This window comes from Chondrus crispus, genomic scaffold (assembly GCF_000350225.1).
Source record: "Chondrus crispus Stackhouse genomic scaffold, scaffold_29, whole genome shotgun sequence".
Lineage (NCBI taxonomy): Eukaryota > Rhodophyta > Florideophyceae > Gigartinales > Gigartinaceae > Chondrus > Chondrus crispus.
In genome coordinates, this window is record NW_005179194.1 from 417414 (window position 1) to 438720 (window position 21307).

General features: G+C 48.5%; 7 protein-coding genes; 2 read left to right on the forward strand and 5 right to left on the reverse strand.

Moving 5' to 3' along the window:
* Positions 1-4371: 4371 nt before the first annotated feature.
* Positions 4372-5475, reverse strand: CHC_T00009293001 (isocitrate dehydrogenase (NAD+) subunit 2, mitochondrial precursor). The gene has a single exon (XM_005717284.1). It carries the CDS (start codon positions 5473-5475, stop codon positions 4372-4374), a length of 1104 nt encoding a protein of 367 aa, XP_005717341.1.
* A 6201-nt stretch (positions 5476-11676) lies between these two features.
* CHC_T00005414001 (hypothetical protein) lies at positions 11677-13696 on the forward strand. XM_005717285.1 is given in 2 exon segments: positions 11677-13527; positions 13528-13696. The coding sequence occupies 1 exon segment, from the start codon at positions 11677-11679 to the stop codon at positions 13525-13527; it is 1851 nt and encodes a 616-aa protein (XP_005717342.1). The 3' UTR covers positions 13528-13696.
* A 6-nt stretch (positions 13697-13702) lies between these two features.
* On the reverse strand, positions 13703-14817 carry CHC_T00009457001 (Putative NADH2 dehydrogenase (Ubiquinone) chain PSST). XM_005717286.1 is given in 4 exon segments: positions 13703-13775; positions 14031-14581; positions 14714-14779; positions 14780-14817. 3 exon segments carry the CDS (start codon positions 14777-14779, stop codon positions 13703-13705), a joined length of 690 nt encoding a protein of 229 aa, XP_005717343.1. The 5' UTR covers positions 14780-14817.
* A 138-nt stretch (positions 14818-14955) lies between these two features.
* On the reverse strand, positions 14956-15219 carry CHC_T00005415001 (hypothetical protein). The gene has a single exon (XM_005717287.1). The coding sequence runs from the start codon at positions 15217-15219 to the stop codon at positions 14956-14958; it is 264 nt and encodes an 87-aa protein (XP_005717344.1).
* Positions 15220-15316: 97 nt separating this feature from the next.
* CHC_T00005416001 (hypothetical protein) lies at positions 15317-16210 on the forward strand. Its single transcript, XM_005717288.1, has one exon. The coding sequence runs from the start codon at positions 15317-15319 to the stop codon at positions 16208-16210; it is 894 nt and encodes a 297-aa protein (XP_005717345.1).
* Positions 16211-16243: 33 nt separating this feature from the next.
* CHC_T00005417001 (hypothetical protein) lies at positions 16244-16894 on the reverse strand. Its single transcript, XM_005717289.1, has one exon. It carries the CDS (start codon positions 16892-16894, stop codon positions 16244-16246), a length of 651 nt encoding a protein of 216 aa, XP_005717346.1.
* Positions 16895-19378: 2484 nt separating this feature from the next.
* CHC_T00005418001 (hypothetical protein) lies at positions 19379-20403 on the reverse strand. XM_005717290.1 is given in 2 exon segments: positions 19379-19887; positions 19888-20403. The coding sequence occupies 1 exon segment, from the start codon at positions 20401-20403 to the stop codon at positions 19888-19890; it is 516 nt and encodes a 171-aa protein (XP_005717347.1). The 3' UTR covers positions 19379-19887.
* Positions 20404-21307: the final 904 nt, after the last annotated feature.

A 21307-nucleotide genomic window follows, 5' to 3' on the forward strand; every position in this document is an offset into this window, starting at 1 on the left:
CCAAGCTCCACCCTTCCACAGCGCAGAAGTCAACTGCGGTGGCAAGAGTATCTTTTTCCATTTTGTTCAGCTAGCGCAAGTCGAGAAAAATTAAGTTGAAAAGTGACCTCATATGAGGCCATTTGTCACCTAGACACTAGGGAATGCAAGAGATAGCGGGATGACCATTCGAGGTCTAGAGCTACTCAGTATATAAGAGAACCGACCGGGAGGGTCGAAGAATATAGACAACCAGAGGGGAGTTACCTCGGGAGTACATTGGTACTCAATCACCCTGTTCGTAGCAGAGCTACACTTGAGCCATCACTACCGACTACCATGTCTAACCCCCGAATTACGACAACAGTAGTGCGCGAGATTGGCATAAGCACATCTCTATCGAAATGGATTAACTTTATCTTTAAAGACAGGGCGGTGTCCTAGCAGTGATGTACTAGCCTTAAATTTACATCCTACTCTAAATGGCAAGCGCCTCCGCCTGACTCCCATATACCACCTTCCTACAGTCTCAATCGGTAGCAATAACGGGCAAGAACGGGCGATCGAGATTTCTGGAGCACAGTATGATCCACACGAAATAAAGAGTTGTCTTTGGTGATAAATACCAGACTGTGGCTGGTATACCGCTCTTCGCTTCTAAGCACAGGATGTCGTCGAGGGTTCCACAAGCAACAGCGATAGCGGCTGTTGATCCCACCACAAAAATTCTTACTCCAGCCTTCTACTATGCTCGGCGCGTAGGATGGCATCAGAAGATCCCATCCTACGCGCCGAGCATAGTCATCCTGTGCTTGGCCAACTCCGCTATTACTTCTTCAGGAATTTCATACACATAAACATTCTGCCTACACAAGATATACACCGATGATCTACAAAAGATGATTGTGACACCCCGGACAAGCTGCGAAGGCAATACGATGCAGGACCACAGCGGCCCGGGATCATCAGCTTGTTGCAATACGACTCAACCGGGCATTCAAGGGGCCTGCGCCTTGCGATAGCCAACGCAAATGACGTCCAAAGAGTTCTTCAACTTTGTAGCCTCCCTTGTACTGTGCGTGCATTGTGCGCGGGAGAGCGTTTCAGAGCTGAAGAAACACTCTTTTTTTTGAAAACTACCCTGCAACATAAAATCAGACAAGTGACCAGGCTTCTGCGTGTCGTCGTCCTGAATGCCTGTTCTGGAAAATACTCTCTTCTTTTATTTCGATTTTAAAATGCCACGCTTCTGATAATGAGAAAGGCTGCCCTCAACGTCATCACTTCAATTATAAAACGCAATCTACATGTCCATGTTCTATTCATTTTCCCTCAGAACCACTTGACGCAAAAGAAACTGTGGAATAAAAATTTCACCTCACCGCTTTTGCATTATTCAGAGAAATAACATTCGCACTCAATCCAATACCAAAGGACAGATAGACGTCGCTGTTTTTGAGGCTCATCCCTGCACGGAAAATAAATTTATTGAGTGCTTGGCTGCTTGGTGAGGTGACGAGCACATGAGGACGAGTACTTCAAGGTGAAGATCAAAGTATCAACGCATCAACGACAAAAGCCCCTTGTGATCTTCAGATACAAATGGGGGGCGTTTTCGCGAAAGGAGTTTGTGAGGAATTCTGCTATGGCGTCGAAAATGAACCGCTTAGGGGAAAGGATGAATGTCCATGGTATTCAGACGTTGAAGTTGATTCGAATGGCTGCAGAAAGTTTTCGGCCCTACCACCGCCAGGTGAACATCCTCGACTCTATTTCACTGAAACTGACATCCCGCGAATCTTTGCAAGATTTTCCCATTCGGAACTGGGCCCGCAGTTGCGGAAGATATTGCGGCACTGCAAAGATGTTTTCTTGAAGCAGTCCTTCCAAGATTACGCAGCACTCTCCGAAGAGGAACAAGAATCGCCGACACTGAAAGAAACTGTAGATACATGGTTCACTCCAAATGAACAAAGATGCGTTAATATGCTTGGCGCATATGCTTACGGAATTTTGTACGATGACCCTGAGACTGCACAATCGGCCCAAGAAGTTGCTGTCTTCTATGCAAAAATTATTCTTCGCTCCAAAGAGATAGCTCTAGACGAAGATATTCGCAAGAACCCTTTTAATGTCTGGCATACAAGCGATTGGAATCTTCAAACCGGTTGGTTGTTCGGAGGAAACAGTTACGCTTTCTTGTACGACATAATGTACAACGATTTATCTGAGGAAGAGCGCATCATTATGCGGGAATCGATTTCATCTGCGGTGCAGGGTCGTAGAGTATGGGGGATGGGATGGGCTTCAAGACGTATACAGAGCAACTGGGCCCCATATCATGGAGACCTTTTCATCTTGAATGCTGCTATTGAGGACGAAGAAGGATACGATAAAGAAGTAACTCTCCTGTTTTCGGACCTGATGGTCCACTACATGGATTTCGCTTTTTACGATAGCGGACATCCAGTTGAAGATTCTTACGTCTTGAATGTCGGCTTCCGTGAGGGTTCGCTTTGTTTTCTTGCTATGGCGCGCCGGGGTTTCAATTTTTTCAATCATCCTCGTAAGTTGATAACAATTACACTCCTTTCATAACCTTTCAAAATGGTTCCGTCCTAACGGACTTATTTCATATGAACGATTTTGTTGTTGCTTGTTTGGTGACCCGCTTTGTGGTGAGAAGATTTCAAGCAGATCTGGACGAAATGGCTTCCATATGCTCTTGAACCGAATAATAGCGGAAAGATATATGGTGGATCATCCGGAAACTTGTGGGAGTAAGATGTAGTTCATTTGCCGTTATTATAACTCGTGCGGTCCCAACAGCGTTTGACTGACTGAACAGTATGCGTGACATGAATTGCAAATACAGGTACCCAACGTCAGCCATTCTTACCAAGTACATGTTTCCGAAAGATCCTCTTGTCGATCATGTATATCGCGTATTTATGTGCGAAGGTGGCAAGCCGTGGTCGAGACTTCCGAAAGTGCAGTCCCGGATCGCTGCCCTCACATTTGCCATTCCTGCGTTAAGTACTGAACTGAAAGAACGTGCGCCGATTGAGAGGCTTGGCTTGCCTCTTGACTTTGTGTGCCGTGCTCGAGGGAAAGTCATAATGCGATCTGACTGGTCTGAGAACGCCATGTGGTTCACTTTAGATGCGCGTCCTGACGGCTTCCTCATCGGTCATGATGTATGCTCCCGAGGCTCTTTCGTCTTGAACGCAGATGGGAGATCATGGGGCTTTTGTCCTGAGTGGAAGTGGTTTGACGAATCGAATGACTATTCCTTGCCTTGCGTTGATGGCGTCGGACAAAAAAACAAAGCTCCTTTTGCTAAACTCCTCAACGTCTCTCACGGATTTTCAGGATCGACGATGGCATCCGCCGATCTAACATACCCGTACAACTGGATGTGGACATTGTGGGCAAAAGAAGGAGAAGACTATACATCCAAGGGGTGGGAGATTGAACCCAATGACCCACGAGAGTTCGGATACAACGTCTGGTGGTCTCCCTATAAGTTGCATGCCGAGAGAAATGTTGCATTTGCTGGGCTTTATCAGTGGCGGAAGCGCTTCGCATCGGTAGAGCATGTCATTCGCAGCACACTGCTCGTCCGGGCGACTCGGCCCTACGTGATCATAGCGGACGATTTGAGGAAAGACGAAGACGAACATGAGTATACATGGGCGATGACAACTCCTACAGATGTGGAACTGGAATCTTTTGAAGGAACAGATGCAATCTTGATAGAGACTGATGGTGCTTGTCGACGCTTTTTAGTGCGTGCTCTTTGCACTGACCAGCATGATATAGAATGCTCTTTCCGTTCAATCGAAAAGTGGAACAAGTCTGCTTCGAGGAATGATTACGCTGGTCAGCTCTTGTTTTCCTGTACTGCATCTCAGGCAAACTTTAAATTCTTTCTGTTCTCCCTTCCGCATGAGGAGTCTATTGCACCAGACACTGTATGGCTCGAGACGGAGAGACTGTTGCAAGTTTCTAACCTCGAAACTGGAGAAGATCAGCAAATTTCCTTTTGCACTGGAGACGACGGAGCAACCTCTATGAAAGTACTGGAGAGCGCAATCAATGTAGGGTTGTGATGCCTGGTAAGACGATGTTTTCACTGTAGTTGTGATGTGTGTTCTTAGTTTGTGTTTTCTTTATAATGTCCTGCGCAAGCATACTTAACATGCCAGGAGGAGACTGTCGTAGTTTAGCCTCGATAATCTTGGCAGTCACTGAGTTGTAGGAGAAATATCACGTGGATGTTTTAGTTCAAAGTTAAAAATTGGCTCTGTTGAAAGATCTGGTAGTCACAGACTTCCTATACGTTGCCCCGATCGTGAAGGACACATTTCTGAGATCAAATGTGAACAAGGCTCACTCGCGCAGAGCATCCATTTCTCGCATTATGGCGTCGGTGTACTCAGTGCAAGTGGAAGATCCACCAATATCGCCTGTTCTAACTTTGCCGTCTCTAAGAACCTTGTGCACACTCTTTTCAATAAGCTGAGCCTTGTCATGAAGATCCATGTGCCTGAGCATCATCAAAGCGCTCATGAGTAGTGCAGTTGGATTGGCCCTGTTCTGTCCAACAATGTCCGGCGCAGTGCCGTGCACCGCTTCGGCTAACATGCATCCCTCTCCCATGTTGCCAGAAGGAGTCAGACCAAGACCGCCAATGAGACCCGCGCATAGGTCGGAAATGATGTCTCCATATAAATTGGGCATGACCATAACATCTATAAGCGAAGGGTTGGATACTAGGAATGATGCAGCATTGTCAATGAGCAAAGTCTGAAACTCAATGTCTTCGTCCTTGTGTCGTTCGGCGACTTCCTGGGCACATTCTAAAAATAGGCCATCTGACATTTTCATTACTGATGCTTTGTGAACGGCTGTGACCTTCTTACGGTTGTTATTCTTCGCATACTGAAAAGCATATTCACAGACTCTTATGGAAGCATCCCGCGTGATGACTTTCAAGCTTTCGACAACGCCTGGATAAACAATATGTTCCAAGCCGCTGTACTCGCCTTCAGTGTTCTCTCTCACAGTCACAACGTCGACGTCTTTATAGAGTGTGTCGACACCCGGCATACTGACACATGGCCGAACGTTGGCATACAAACCGAGCTCCTTCCGCAAGGTAAGATTAAGTGATCGATGGCCTTTCCCAATGGGAGTGGCCATGGGACCCTTGAGTCCAAAGCCGTTCCTGCGAACGGAATCAAGAGCATCCTTGCTGACGAGATCGTCCCCTGGCTTCACAGCTTGGACATCGATTATATGTGTTTCCCACTTGACGGGAACCTCAGCTGCTGCAAAAATTGTCTTGACTGATTCAGAGATCTCAGGGCCGATGCCATCACCTGGGAATAGAGTTACAGTGTACGTGCCATCAGCCGCTGGAGTGGTGGAAAGTGCGCGAGAGCGAGACGAATTACGTAGGGAATTGCCAATACGAGGAAGAATGCGTAGCATCTTAAAGGCGTTGATCAAAAGTTGACCAAGATATAAAGGTAGATTCCTGAATGAGTTGCATGGATCTTATTGAAGGCAAGATGAAAGAGGACCCGAATTGAGGGAATGATTGGGAATGTGTCAATGCCCTCAGTGACGATCAGATTGGCTGATTGCAATGCTGGGCCAGTCCAGCAGAAGCCATGATTGTCGATCCCATTGACACGTTCGACACGTGCAGTGTCCACGGTACTGTAATGGGTGGCATGGGTAAGTACTACTGTATAGGTGTCAACGTCGTTGATTGACGGCCCACGCATCCATGATTGGAAGAGCATCCATGCACGACTGGCAAACACAATTGCATGTCATAATGCTCTAATTGGGCATCAAGGTAATGTCGTAATTGAACAAGCAAACACCCTGCGGGTGTGTGCCATCAACTAGCAAGCACGATGATAGCCGTCAGCAAGCCAAGCATACATGCACAGACGGAATTAGCAATTCCGCACGCAATTGATGCGAAAGTAGAATTGAGCTAGTGTTACGTGCAGTGAGGCGTTGGGGATGTAGTTTATAAACGGAAAGCAACCTTCTCCTCCTCCTCTGAGGAGGAGGGAGCCGGCGAGTTGGTGCCGAATCTCTTGCCCGTGCGAGTGAGACATATCCCTCCATACCTTTGTGTCCGTACGCAACGCGAATCACAGTTATGGGCCCAGGAGGCTCTGAGTCCTCGCATGGGCAGTCATCGCACAACAAGCATACGGATGCTCCTCGCCTCACTGCATCCACTGATAGGTACCGCTATCGCAACCAAGTGCGCACATGGATGCGCCGAGTTCGTGTCTTTGCTAAAGGTGGTGACACCCGAGCGAAGGGTGTTGCTAGTGGCTTTGCCTACGCCTTATACGCGAGCATGGATGATGCCTACCAGAAGGTCATCGACTCGAAACTGAAGGACGCGGCTATTCATCAGGAGCCCGATGATGACGATGACATCGTACTACCATACATGGAGCAGAAAGCTCTTGTAGAGCGAATTCTCAAAATCGTAGCCAAAGATTCGTCAACGGAAGCAGCCAGGAGACTCATACAGTTCAATCGCAGGGTATTTAATTGCAAGCGAAGCAAGGGCGAGACGTATGAGACGTTCGCAAGCAGATTCCACGCGGTGGCACAGGATTTTTTCAACTGTTTAAAGCACTCACCAACACCGCAAGAGGAACAGAACATTGCCTTGATCCTCCTTGAGAACGCTAATCTCCTCGACTCTGTATATACAAACATACTGAGTATGTTAATGGGTAAGCAACCCGGAACTGCAGACTCAGATGAGCAAATGTCGCATATAAACCACAAAGAGATCAGAGAACTTAAGGAACATGTTTTTGGCATTCAGTCATCATCGAGCGGCCATAACACTGAATCGCAGCAATTGACAACAAGTGCAGATAAGGCTTTGGCCACAATCAAGGTACTGGAAGCCAGGATGACGCAGGTCAATAGTGATGAGCAGCTTGCCATTCGCTTTACGCTGGACGACGTCCTAGAAGCGCTGCACAACGTGAAGTGCAGCACAGACATAAGCAAGAAGAATGAACACTCGAATGACAAAAAATCCGAGCAGCCGGATGCCCGAGAAATCATAGAATCGTTGCTATCAGACAAAGCAGGGAAGCAGAGTGGCGATAGGAAGGGATACATCCCTCCAGGAACGGGCGCGAAAAGGAATTCATACTGCGCTGCATGCGGTAAGAAGGGTCATTGGGCGCGTGACCGACAGTGCGAACTGTACAACGAAAATTCGAAAAGTCGCGAAATCGAAAAAGGGAGTGGCTATGAGGAGGCACATAAGAAGCGTTTTAGGAGTGACTTCAATCACAATAAACAGTCCGATAGGAGTGAGGACGAGCGCACAGGCAAGAAACGAAGGCCATACTTCGAGAACTGAGAGCCATGACAGTCGATCCGAACCCGATCTATGACTCTGGCTCTCCATGTTGTACCGCCGGCACAAATAGCGCCGCCAGGTTATGCGACTTACTGGAGATAGATCTAACGATGCACGCGCCTCGAGAAGAAATGGTTCACGGATGGGGGGAGCAAGGATTAGGTGCAGAATCCTTTGTAGGCTGTTGGGAGCTCACTATCTTCGACCACGAGCAACGCCCGTGCACAATTCTGTTTGATCTGCTCCCTGGGAATTCATCAATCATTATCGGACTTGACATTGGTAAATATGCAATACAAAACAACATTGCCGATTCTCCATTCATTTGCTTTTGCAGACCTCACGATTCTTCACCTCGTACGTTCTCCACGTACATAGCAGCTGATCCGAATAAGCCCCGATGCAATCGGATAAGGGTTGAGATTATTCCACGGCTAAGCAACTATATCACATCCTTGGCATCGTCAACACTACATAACAGAATCAAGCGCGCACCGAAACTTTTTGCAAAACGAGTTCATCGCTTAACCCATGCACCATCTGAACAAATCAAAGGCGTATGTGATGACGCTGGGGTACTTACGCAAGCACTTGAGACAGCAATTGACAATGTTGGGGCAGCATGCGGCATTTGCGCACAATCAGGCAAACCAGCACCGACTAACAAGATTTCTCTCACGCATGTTAACGAGCGTTTCAATATGGAAATTCTAATGGACTTTGCCTTCGAAGAAGTCAGAGGCAGCAAGCGCACCATCCTAATCATCACAGATGCAGGTACGGCATTCTCTGAAGGCACGATCTCACGCTCAAAGGACATGGCTACTGTGTGTAGCAAGCTAGAATTCCTATGGATAACCCGACATGGAGCCCCGGTAGCACTAGCGGCTGATGACGAATATAACCGCCGAAAACTCAGGACGATGTTGGAAATGCACGGAATCATATTCAAGCCACGACCAGCTCGGAGGCACAACAAAACGGGGAGAGTGGAAAGAAAAATCCAGACGATTAAGGAGATCATTCGACGTATGGACAAGGAACTTACTTCCTCCTCTGCTGAGGACATCGTAGCCAGGGCAATATTCATGTCAAACTTTTTCTCTGGATCGCGCATTCTCAGTTCCTTCCAACTGGTGAGGGGTTACCAACCCTCTGTACTCGGAATACCGTCTACAGTCGTCCCGAAGGAGCTGCTAAATGCCCATGTTGAGCAAATGGCAACAAGGGCACTCCAGCGTGCCCTCAAATCAAACTCCAGCAACCACGCCAGGAAAGCAGCGTACAGCACGGGGGACATAATTTGGGTATGGCACTCCTCTACAAAAGGAAGCGAGAAAAACGAGTGGGTGCGTGCACAAGTTATTTGTGTACATCCTTATTATCTTGAAGCCAGCAGAATTGTCAACGGAGGAGTGAGCAGGGGTCCACCAATGAAACCTGCATATGAAGATGTACGTCTGGCCCCGCAGTCGCCTCTAACCCAGGAACTGATGAGCTGTTCGCTAGAACAGGAAATCGGGACTCTGTCGGATGAGGGGGAGGATGTTGAAATGTCGGACAACGCACAACATCCGACAGATGTCAATGCTCTCATCACAACCAAACAAGCAACAAGCACAGGTGCAACAGCTGACGTCGGCTGCGACACAGTGGCAGGCCCAGAACAGCAATTCATGGCACTCGATAGGACTAAGATAATAAAAGCAGACACAAACGAAGCAAGCATGGACATCGACAGATGCGCAGATCGAGTGACGGGCCCAACAGGTGAGATATGTGAATTAGAATCTCACAGACCAAGAGTTATGGAGGATATTTACGATCAGATTGGTACAAACCAGGTCACGCGCAAGAAATTGGAATTTGCGCCGTCGTGGATAGTAGATGAAGCCTTCCAAAAAGAACATGACTCTAACTGGGTCGGTGCGTACGAGACAGTGCACGAGTCGGAGGTACCAGCCGATGCGAATGTGGTGAGCTCGCACGTAGTTTACAAGGTTAAGACCGATGAAGAGGGACGCAGAACACTGAAGGCACGCTTGTGCCCTCACGGAAACGAAGACGACGACAAGGATAGCATACGGAAGGACTCGTCCAATGCCCAACTCGGCATTATACGCTTGATGCTTTCTCTTGTTACATTTCTGGCATTTTCGGTTAAGACTGCAGATATCAAGGGCGCATACCTCCAGAGTGGACCCATTCAACGAAACATTTATGTTCGGGCTCCCAGGGAATGGCACTACAATGAGCTTTACAGCAGAGGAATCCTCTGGAAGCTGACAAAATTGCCTTATGGCATAGTCGAAGCTGGTAGACAGTGGATGATCGCAGCAGAGGAGTGGATGTTGACAACCGGAGGCCTCAGCAGGGTATTCGGCATAAGCCAGCTCTACGTTAGGCGAAACGAAGCAGGGTCCATCGTTTTACTTGTTGCTAAATTGAGCGACGATTTCCTAGTTGCGGGGAAACATGGCACAATTGATGAATTTATTGCAAAGCTGAAACAACGGTTCGTAGTGGGGAAGGTTGTCGACGGCCCTTTATACATGTTTGGCGGATGTGAAATATACATGGAACCGGATGGGAGTCTCGAACTCTCGATGCAGAAATATTGGAAGCGTATACGCACAATCGACCTGACTCGCACAAGACGCAAAATGCAGGAGTCAAATGCTAATGCACAGGAAGTAATACAATTCCGCAGCCTTGCTGGTACCTTGCTGTACCTTGGAAATGGAGTCATGCCCCAGGCCTCGCTTGTCGTCTCCTTAATGCAGCAACGCCTTGGAAAGCTCAAGGTAGCCCATCTTTGTGAAGCAAACCAGATGGTGGCTGAACTGCGCAAGCTCGATCCGCGCATTATGTTCAGAAAAATTGAGAACCCAACTGATGTCTCCCTGTGTTCTTTCTCAGACGCTTCACATCCAACCAACCGCGACTATGGCCAGACGGGTTCATTCACCGGCATACTATCTAGAAGTGGCATTGGCGAACAGAACGTCTTCCATATGCTGGACTGGACGTCACATAAGCAACAAAGAGTCTCTCACTCCTCATACGGGGCAGAAATTCTCGCAGCAGCAACCGGGGACGATCGAGGTTACTATTTCAAGGTGGCGGTGAACACCCTGTTTCCGTCAAACCCCGTCAAGCACGAATTGAACGTAGACTCTAAAGCATTGTGGGACACTGTGACTACCCTACACGAGGGTCGTGAATACAGGCTACGCCAAACTGTGCAGAGAATCCGAAATAGCTTCGAGTCAAAGGAGCTCAATGTTGTCAGGTGGATCCCGGGAAAAGAGAACCTTTCAGATGCTCTCACAAAAAGGAATGCAACAATGTCCAAACGCCTCAACGTGTTGTGTGCATCTGGAATCATGACTGTGACGTTAGACTCTAAGAAGGCTTTGGACAAAGATGACTGGTAGCACCACAACTGTGTCCCCTGAAGGCGTTAGTCGCAATAGTGGCCAACTATCACGACTGGGGGGAGTGTCAACGTCGTTGATTGACGGCCCACGCATCCATGATTGGAAGAGCATCCATGCACGACTGGCAAACACAATTGCATGTCATAATGCTCTAATTGGGCATCAAGGTAATGTCGTAATTGAACAAGCAAACACCCTGCGGGTGTGTGCCATCAACTAGCAAGCACGATGATAGCCGTCAGCAAGCCAAGCATACATGCACAGACGGAATTAGCAATTCCGCACGCAATTGATGCGAAAGTAGAATTGAGCTAGTGTTACGTGCAGTGAGGCGTTGGGGATGTAGTTTATAAACGGAAAGCAACCTTCTCCTCCTCCTCTGAGGAGGAGGGAGCCGGCGAGTTGGTGCCGAATCTCTTGCCCGTGCGAGTGAGACATATCCCTCCATACCTTTGTGTCCGTACGCAACGCGAATCACAATAGGACAGTAAAACGCATTCTTTCAGAATTGATAACTGTAAAGCCTATGTGCAGTATCGGTGTGGTTCTCAAAACGAGGGCTTCAATTGTGAAAACATCCCTGCTGGGGCCGGGATGAGAATGACACTTCAAAGATCAATGCTTGTGTTTGTTTTTTTCTTTTCTCATTAATTTTTATCCTGATGCAAAGACCCACACCGTTACGTGCACATCAGTTCACCGTCAGGAAAATTCTTGTTCGCCCTCTGATTCTCCGCGGTAGAGTCTTACGGCTCCTTTCCCCCCTGCCACCGTCTTGTTCGACTCAATTCATGCCGGCAAGAGACTGCCAGTCTTCATAGCAACGCCGCGATGGCTCGCGGTCGCTGGCCAATCTTTTTCCTTTGCATCACCTTATCCCTCATCCACTTCTTCCCTCCCTCAACCGCCCACCCCTATGAGCGCGCCGCCGCAACAGACCATGGTCTCAAATTTTCTACCCCCATTTCGGTACATTTGCGATTACCGCTCTCCGAATCTTCTCAAAATCTCTCCCCACCCGCGGTTCCATTAGCGCCACCAACACAACCCGCCGCACACATCCCGTCTCGTCTGTTTGAACATTTTGACCTCGACAATGACGGCCTCCTGAGCGAGAAGGAAGTCGCCGCATTGCTCAAGCTTCTTTTCAAAAAGAAGAACGAAGAGGATGCTCTCAAACAGGCCGACCGCACCCCCGGCACTCACGACATCACCATTGACGGTGAAACCCTTTCCGTCGGCGCGGGCGAGTTCGATTTGCTTTTTAAGCAACTCTCCAATCTCAAGCAAACAAAAGACCCTTCTAAAGATCCTAGAATGACCTTGCAAGAAGACATTGTTTTTGTCAAAGATTTAGTTCTTGTCTTTCTTGCAGCTACCATCGGCGGCGTCATCGCTACCAACTTCAGACAACCCCCCCTAATCGGTTTTTTACTTGGTGGCATGACTATCGGTCCTGGTGGTTTTGGTGTAGTTACAGAGCTCGTCGAGGTTGAGACTCTCGCCTCTCTAGGAATTGCTTTTCTTCTCTTCTCCCTCGGCATCGAGTTTTCCATCACAGAACTGCAAGGCGTCCGTCGCGTCGTTGTCGTCGGCGGTATCACCAGCATGTTTGGGGTCGTTTTCGGAACCGGCTTCCTTTCCCTCGTTCTTGCACTCGTGAAGACGATTCCGGAGGCCGTCGCACTTGGGCTGGCCGTTTCGCTTTCATCTACTGCCGTTGTATTACAGTGCCTTCCAGGCGCAGGCCACGGCCACGGGTCTGGTTCAGCTCAAAATGGCCACGGGGAGGCGGGGGCAAGCGCGGAAGGCGGCGACGATAAGTACAAACACGATCCCAGCAGCCAAGCAGACTCGCAGAGTGTGTCGGGCCCGACGAAGTCGATGTCGATGCCGTTAAGTTTTGATGCTCCACGAAGCAGAAAGGTAATGCTAGGTTTGCTGGTGTTTCAAGATGTCATGATTGGGCTGATTTTGGCCTTGTTACCCACATTGCAGGGCTCTTTGGGACAGTTCGTGGAGGAGCTCCTCAGCGCGATGTTACGACTTGGATGCTTTGTAATGCTTAGCTTGATTTTGGCTGAGTTTGTACTTCCGTCGCTATCAGAACGGCTCGACGCCGCAAAGAGTCAGGAAGTCTTTACGATAGGATGCGTTGTCTTTTGCCTCGCTATGTCATATCTATCAGAAGAGATGGGCCTCGCTATCGAACTCGGGGCATTTACTGCAGGAATCATGCTTTCAGAATCGCGTCACAAGGCGAGAGTGGAGGACTGCATATCGAGCATTCGAAGTATATTCTCTGCCGTGTTCTTCATCTCTGTTGGGATGATGATCCACTGGCGTTACTTTTATCAGAATTTCATGAAGATGGCCGTCTTGTTGGTTGTGATTTTACTAGTCAAGACTCTTGTAATGGGACTAGTAATTTGTGCATTGGGAGGCTTGCCAATGCGTCTTTCAATGGCATGTGGATCAGCAATCGCTCAGGCAGGGGAATTTACATTCGTCATTGCTTCAAAGGGCCAGGCCCTGCAACTGTTTTCCGCCTCAGAAGCGAGAATGATCAACGGGGCGACTGCATTGTCAATGCTTGCCACTCCATACATCATTCGGTACGCAAGAAAGTGGACGTCGCGCGGGAATGGAAGCCTACAACGCACGGAGCTTCAAGGCGTGTAGTATGCGATGCCATTCAGCGGACGGACTAGCAATTTGACTCCGAAGTGACCATAAAGTATACTCGTGAGGCGTACAGCAATTGTGAAGCAGGCACGCGTCTCAAAAATTCTGACTAAAGGCACCCAAATACGCAAGCGTGAACTCACGGAGACGCGAACACTTTCTAAAAGGCAGCCTAATCTATTGCTTCAGCCATGCATACATAGTATTTTGTCTCTTGATTTTCTTTTGTAGTTGCATAAGCCCGTCTGTAGCACGCACGGAGAGCAAACGCAAATCGTGATTGGATCAGCAGAGATGTTAGTGACCTCCTTCCCTCCCTGCTCCCCGCATGTCAAGAATTTGCAGTGGATCAAAACGTACATCTAAAAGGGTGCGCGAGTGATGTGAGAAGGCAAAAACGGTCAAACGCACGCAATGAAGAGATATTGTTAGTCAAGGCCCTGAATGAAATATAGAATCATCGAGCTAGACCATACGGAGGGGCAACTTGTACAACGTACAGCAACGCTTCAGCAGTCGGAGGGCATCCTGGGACGTAAATATCGACTGGAACAATTCGATCACAGCCGCGCACGACTGAATACGAGTAGTGATAATAACCCCCTCCATTTGCACAGGAACCCATGGAGATAACCCAACGCGGTTCGGGCATCTGATCGTAGACTTTTCGCAGAGCCGGGGCCATTTTGTTGGTGAGTGTGCCAGCAACGATCATGCAATCCGATTGACGCGGGGATGGGCGGAAAAGAAAACCGAAGCGGTCTAGGTCGTAACGCGAAGCACCGGCCTGCATCATCTCAACTGCGCAGCACGCGAGCCCGAAAGTCATTGGCCATAACGAGTTGTTTCGAGCCCAATTCACAAGATCATCAAGTTTAGTCACGACATACTCCGCGCGATTTGAAGGCTGCATGCCCTTCAAGTGGGCAACTTTGCTGTCTCGGGCGGAGCTTGAATGAACAGTACGCAAGTGGACCAGAGATGTTGGAACAACTGTCGTACTTAAGGCTGAAGTTTTCGTTGGATCCATCGCATTGTGCAATCCAGAATTCTAACGCGTTTTGCAATGTTCGATAGTTTGATTTCCATACGTGAACATCGAAAAACGTTAGAATTCGGAAACTTGTGAAGAGACGGCAGAAGCGTAAGGCATACGGCACGCAGCGCAGGGCCAGAAACTTACCCTCAGTTGGAACGTCCGCACCGCGCGGGAGGCCGCATTAACGAGTACTTTAGATGATCGAGCCATTGCTGCTCTCGGTCACTGCACCTGAATTGCCAAAGAAGCTGCAGAAAAAGATGCTTAGTGATGAGGGAGGTCAATATCTGCAGCGCAAGTCTGCTGTTATGAAGGAAGAAATGCTGCAGGCCACAGACATTAGTGTGGCGGTCTTGGTTTGCTGGGCATAAAGAAACCTCCAATTTTTAAAGAAGATACACACTCAAGAATTGACCAACGACTAGCCTCCATCCTGAACCATCCTGATCGAAAGATTTACAAACGTGGAGTAGGATACCTATCCAATCCGCTTCCGAGTTCGTAACACTCGAAGGTTCGGTACATGCAGATTCCTGTGAGATTCTCGCTCGGTTGCACATCATCCAACCTACCTGTCTAATCGCCCCACGACTAGTTGAAGGACATTCTTCGTCTACAGATCTCTCGAATAGGCAACCTGTGCATCGCATGTATACTGGAGAACAAACCAGACACAGTAGCAAAGAGAAGCAATCCTCTTTGCTTCTTGCTCGCTGCGCTTTGTAAGTACCCACGAACTCGTCCACAATGCTTTCCTCGTGCCGAGCACTACGGCAGAACTCGAGAATAGCACTTCGCATGCTTCGACAAGGTGCTCTGGCAACTCGAAACTGTTCTGCAAAAGCCGCAAATGGTCACTCATCGCACGGGTCTCCGGATAAAGAGAAAGGTTCAGGCGAAACTCATTTCGGTTTCTCGAGAGTCCCGATGTCTGAAAAACAAGGTTTAGTAGGCCGAGTTTTCGGCTCAGTTGCCCCCTCTTACGATGTCATGAACGACGCCATGTCCCTTGGAGTGCATCGTTTATGGAAATCAGCTTTCGTTGCTGATATGGCACCAACTCGTGGAATGCGTATCCTTGATTGCGCAGGTGGCACCGCGGACATCGCATTTCGTGTTGCAGCCAGAACAGGTGGAACCGCACCGGTAGTTGTGGCAGACATCAATCCCAAAATGCTTGAGGTCGGTCAAAAAAGGGCCCGCGAGGCAAGCATAGGTGAAAAGGCTGTTCGATTTGTCGAAGCCAATGCAGAAAGTTTGCCGTTTCCGGATGGCGAGTTTGATGTTTACGCAATCTCATTTGGTATGAGAAACGTCCCACAAGTTGACAGGGCCCTTGCAGAGGCCTTTAGGGTCCTTAAGAAAGGAGGTAGGTTTATGATGTTGGAATTTGCAAAGGTGGATAACCCACCGGCTGCGGCATTTTACGATGCCTACTCATTTAAAGTCATTCCGGCCATCGGAAAATACATTGCTGGTGATGAGGCAGCCTACCGATATTTGGTTGAAAGCATTCGTCAATTTCCAGCTCAAGACGAGTTTGTGTCTATGATGAAGGACGCTGGTTTCGTCAATAACACAGTCACGGACTACTCACTGGGAATCACTGCAACGTATTCAGGTTTCAAACCCGCATCATGACTCTTCTCAGCAGAGCAACAGTGATTTAGTCATTTACTCCCCGACTTCACTTTCTTCGGCGGTATGAACTTTCATTTCACGTTCAGCCGCAATCTTATCGAAGAGGATATCAAGTTTGCTTTCTGCAGGTGTAACGCGGCTGGTCTTATTGATGGTCGCTTCCTCAAAGTATACCCTTGGTACGTACTTTGTTTTAAGGTTTTGGGCCAAGGCTGCTCTCAAAGAACTAGCCGATTTCGCATTTATCTTTCGCCACCATGACGAAGGTCTACGGGCCTGACTGTCAATAGTGTAAAATAGGGTTAGGTTCTTCATATTGGGAGAAAGCAAGAGTCGCTCAATATTCGCTCCCGCCTTGTACCAAGTAGAGTCCGCTTTGCATAGGACTTGCTCCGCAACTCTCTCCATCTCTCGCTCCATGCTCATCACTCGTCGCTCATATCCTGGTCGTTTGTGGTTCACCGGCTGTTGAAATGTTTGTGCAACCCCAGGGGGTATTTGCTTGCCACCTCTATGGACCGGAATTTCTCGTTCCATGAATGCGTGTTGCAATAAATTTGGTCCATCCACTGCGACTTTCCCATCTTCTTTGATCGGTTCAGATGCCACTCGACGGTTCAAAGTGTGCCACTGTCCCTCTGGCCTCTCCTCGTCGCAGTAATCCACAGCGCAGTCAGGACTCATAGCATGTGATCCCTTTTCGTCACGCTTGGTAAAACTGTAGCAATTATCGGCACTAGAAGTGAACTTCCCGGGCTCTTCGTCCGGCTTTTTTCTCGTGGTTCGTGTTTTTCTCCGTATTTGTTCTCCATCATCACAAAAGAGACTATCTTCATCAAAGAGATTTTCTTCATCATGATCCAGTCCAAAGCGACGCTCAAACTCGGCCCAGTCGAAATCTTTGCTATAATCGATAGTCGGGTCCAGTGTAAAACTTTGTTCGCCGGAGGCAGGAATGAAAACCTCGCGCACTAGATCATCATGTGATGCCTTTAGTACGCGAGCGAATTCTGGGTCATCACATTCTGGTGGTAAGTTTGTACAATAACTACGATTGAGCCGCTGCAAGACATGTAACCTCCAGACCTGGTCCAGTTTCTTCTCGGAGGTAGATGTCCGATATACCAATGCCGTCCGGCTGGCCACTGCTAGCCCTCTTTGTCGAAACATGAGCTTGCTTTGGTAGCCCGCACCGTGCTATGTCCAGGCTAATACCGTCGTGAGCCTAATGGCTCCCAGACCAAATGATTCTCGCCTGTGGTGTCCAAAACTCTGGGTATCGAGGCTCGCAAAAGGTCCTACTTTGCTATTTATGCGATGCCCGCACGTTGCACACGTGTTACACATCATTTAGAGTCCACGTGTCACGCGAGATCAGCGAACTTCGTACAGTATCTACACTTTTTGGCTCTTGAGAGCCAAAAAGTGTAGATACGAAGTTGAGATCAACAGGTAGGGAAGTCATCGACACGTGTGTACCGCAATTAAGCCGCTCCTCCTACATCCTCCCAACATTCCGTTCTCTATTCCAGGCCTTTACAGTATTCCAGGCCATCCCTGCCACGAATGGTCATGGATATCATCTCCTAAATTTCTCCTCTCAACCGTGAAAACCGAATCCTATTGCGTTTACTTTCTATCTCTATCTCTACACATCTCCAGGTCTCTAGTTGCAAGTCTGGCTGCCTTGCGACCCTCACAAACAAAAAAGTAAGAGCATTCTGTCTGTCCACCTCGGCCACTTTTGCATTGAGTCTTTCTCTCATGTTATGAACATTCCATCAACGCACAACTAACCCATCAGAATCCTAGACAGTTGCTCTCACAAATATCAATTTATCAATATTCTGGTGGGGCTTGAGCATGCATCATGGGCTGGAACAACAGTGCATTCGTGAACATGAGCGCAGCGCCCATCTCTCGACGCTCAGCAATACGTCTCGCCGGCTTTTCTGTCGCCGCAATTTGTCTTCCGCGCCCTTCGTATGCACTCAAGCCCGGGAAACCAAGTAAAGAAAAGCTGCTGGGATCTCTTCGCGAAGAAAAAACTCCTGAAGAAATAGAGGAGGAGCGAGCGCGGGTCGCAGAAGAGAAACGTGTCCGACTCGAAAAGCAACGCGAATTGCAGGCCGCTGCAGAACGGAAGAGAGCTGGTATTGGGCAGCCCACCGAAGCTGAAGTCGAAATCGAGAGTAACCTTCGCGGACAATACTATTTTCCCACGGCACGAAAGCGCTACTTACCCCGCGTGAAGCTGGCATGGGATGCACTTCCCGACGCCGAGCAAGCGGTACGGAACAACGAGTGGAGCGAAGTTGCAGAAATTGAGAAGGAAGAACTTCGTGATGCACTTCTTCCCATGCGCTTGTACACGAGCTCTCTAGGTGGAGGGGGACTCAGTATCAGCGCTAAATTCCTGGAGAAAATGAACTCACAAGCGGATGCTTACGAAGGAGCTCTGAAGAAATTGACAAAAGCAGTCAAGAAGAAGGAACCATCGGCTGCACTCGAAACGCTATCTGTCATGAAAACCGCAATTTCCCAGTTTCGACAAGCCGGTAAATTAGAAGCCGATGACTTCGGAATAGGTGAAATCCCAAAGGATTCCCGAGTCGGTTCCGGTTTTGGGAACAACAACACCGCATTATACCGTAGAAACAGAAGCGTCCAACGAGAGGTGACAGGGGGATAAGATGATCTCGAACAGTCTAATGGCCAAATTTGGTCAGACCATCTATCATTGCTGTGTTATCTCGCAGCAGTCGCTACAGTATGTGTCAAAAATCCGAGAATCCCCACTCTGCATGGGTTTTTGCATTGAACCCGACCAGTGGTTCGGTAGCAAGTTTGAAGAAAGGATGTATTATCCATATCAGTATTAAGTGTAAATACATGTGGAGGTGCTTATGTGCCAACTCTCCAAACTTTGGCGGACATGACGTTTCCGGTACTCTCCATGAACCACAGCTCTTCCAAACAGTCTCAACATCAGTTGCCCATTCCGGCTGAGCATTTTGAGAATCCCACGTGTCAGCCTGGCTGGAGCAACATCTGCTCCATCTGCTGTGCGCTTTCCATGTCTCCCACCGCAACGCGAAATGCTCCACAAGACTCGCAGCCGGACTAATTCACAAATCTGTGAAAGGCGATGTGAATGCTGCCCAGGGGTAACAGAAACTCAATTTAATGTTCATCCGCATTATGCCTTTAAGTAGCAATGACATGGAGCACTCCGGACTCTCCCTTCTCTCGAAGCTTACGTGGCGCTTTGCGAAAAAACCCCACCGAAATTTGAATTCGGTGAGTGCTTAGAGCATCGAGTCGGGAAACGGAGGTGGATAGCCAAGTCGACAATACATGTCGGTTATCGTGAATGTCTAAGAGCTGATCACAGAGCCAACAAGCCGAAAAGCAACACAGCGATGGCAGCAATCAGCGTGCCCAAACGTTGTTGCTTCAGTGCCAGAGAATCCGTTTGTATTGATTTGGAGTACAGACTGCTAAGTCGTAATATCCGCCGAAAACGTGTGTGCTCGAACACGCTTCCCGCACCAGTCAAACAAAAGCCTGACGTCGTTCTTTGGTCCTATCGATACAAACCGCGAAATGCAGCACCCTAGCGGTTTGTCGCCTTGGACTACAACAATTCTAACTGGGTGACGTCTGCGAGATTGATCTCAGATCGCCGGAAGGCCTTTCTCCCCAAAAGTCGCAACCTTTTGGCTGAGAATTGCAGCTCTTTCTGCCTCTGCGGCAAGCTGCTCTTTAATCTCTTCCATGTCAAGAGTCCGAGAGGCGAGGTCTTTCCGCAATACTTCCAACTGCTGCCGCTTGCAAGAGTACCGAACCTCACCGTATGACGAACTGGGCATGCTCAAGGACGGTTCAGCCAACGCCGTAGGGGTTCCGTTCGCAAGTGCTTGAGGGATCGTTCGAAGGCACTGCTCGTCGACTACTTTCAAAATCTCACCTAGCCCACGTTCAGATGTCCAGTCATCAACTTGAGCGCGCATGACTCCCCATAGAACTGCGGAGACGTCTTCCAAGAGCTTTTGCACTCCACTATGATCGCTTAGTCCAAAGTATCGTGTTGTTGCAGAGACTAGCCCCTCATGTGCTTCGGCATCCAGAAATGAGTTGTGCAAAGCTGCCTCTAAGGAATCCTGCAATATATCCTTGCGTGGTTTTGACATTCCGGTATGGCTCTGCGTTAGTCACCCAATAAACCCGTCAAGTCGCAATGATAAAGTCCGTAGCAAGAGATTTCTTGCTGTTTGGTAGTTTTCGACTGCTCTAAGCTTTCAATCGAGGTTATCTCCGGCGCGCAGCCCCGAAGTGCACGCTAGTTGTGACTGGTCTTTTTCTTTCAAACAGCAAGACGTTGATACAGGGGAATGAAGGTGATTTTCTGTCCCTGAAAGCGCGCATATAACACCATGCTACATACAACGTGTGGGTTGGCATCCGTAGTGGTGCTTACGTTTTATCGAACCATTCGCAGGTCTCAAGTCCCACCAAGCGAGGGCGGGAGTTATCGGTTTGATTTTCAAATTCAAAATATAAAAATATAGTGCAGAGAGTACCTCCTCAATGGTGCAGTTGTGATTAGTGCAAACCGTCAATAGTGCACGTCAAAGCCGCTTGTCACAACTTTCGACACGTGTGCAGCGTATATTTCTTCAAGTAAAGCTACGCTGTAAAAGTGATTGGCGAGATCTTCCATTAAGTAGTGCAATACGACAATAGTCCAGTATTTCACCGCGTGGCACGGTACTGCACTATTGAGCGGTATGGACTGTACAGTTGTGACAGTCAGCTAGTTGACTAAGCAACAGCTATCTCTATTTTGAATGATTAATGCAACTATGAACAAATAGAATGCAATGAACGTATTGGCCACCTTTGCAATGCCCCTCCATCGTAGAGTAGATATCCCAGCATCAACACACTGCGAATGCTCACTTGGTGAATGCTAACGAGTCGCCCATCGGCTTCGCAAACAACGCCACAAGTCCTGTATAAGAGAAGTGGTATCTAGACGCTCAAAAGAAGGAGAGGGGCAAGCGAATCCTCTGCGAGCACTTGTACTCTACTCTG

What these genes read in the sequence shown, in the direction of transcription:
- CHC_T00009293001 (XM_005717284.1), bottom strand. Translation starts at nt 5,475, where the DNA reads ATGCTACGCATTCTTCCTCGTATTGGCAATTCCCTACGTAATTCGTCT.
- CHC_T00005414001 (XM_005717285.1), top strand. Translation starts at nt 11,677, where the DNA reads ATGGCTCGCGGTCGCTGGCCAATCTTTTTCCTTTGCATCACCTTATCC.
- CHC_T00009457001 (XM_005717286.1), bottom strand. Translation starts at nt 14,779, where the DNA reads ATGGCTCGATCATCTAAAGTACTCGTTAATGCGGCCTCCCGCGCGGTG. An exon ending in TGCGGACGTTCCAACTGAGG is followed by an intron (nt 14,582 to 14,713) that starts GTAAGTTTCTGG and finishes AAAACGCGTTAG; the next exon opens with AATTCTGGATTGCACAATGC. An exon ending in CCGACTGCTGAAGCGTTGCT is followed by an intron (nt 13,776 to 14,030) that starts GTACGTTGTACA and finishes TGCGTGCTACAG; the next exon opens with ACGGGCTTATGCAACTACAA.
- CHC_T00005415001 (XM_005717287.1), bottom strand. Translation starts at nt 15,219, where the DNA reads ATGCGATGCACAGGTTGCCTATTCGAGAGATCTGTAGACGAAGAATGT.
- CHC_T00005416001 (XM_005717288.1), top strand. Translation starts at nt 15,317, where the DNA reads ATGCTTTCCTCGTGCCGAGCACTACGGCAGAACTCGAGAATAGCACTT.
- CHC_T00005417001 (XM_005717289.1), bottom strand. Translation starts at nt 16,894, where the DNA reads ATGAGTCCTGACTGCGCTGTGGATTACTGCGACGAGGAGAGGCCAGAG.
- CHC_T00005418001 (XM_005717290.1), bottom strand. Translation starts at nt 20,403, where the DNA reads ATGTCAAAACCACGCAAGGATATATTGCAGGATTCCTTAGAGGCAGCT.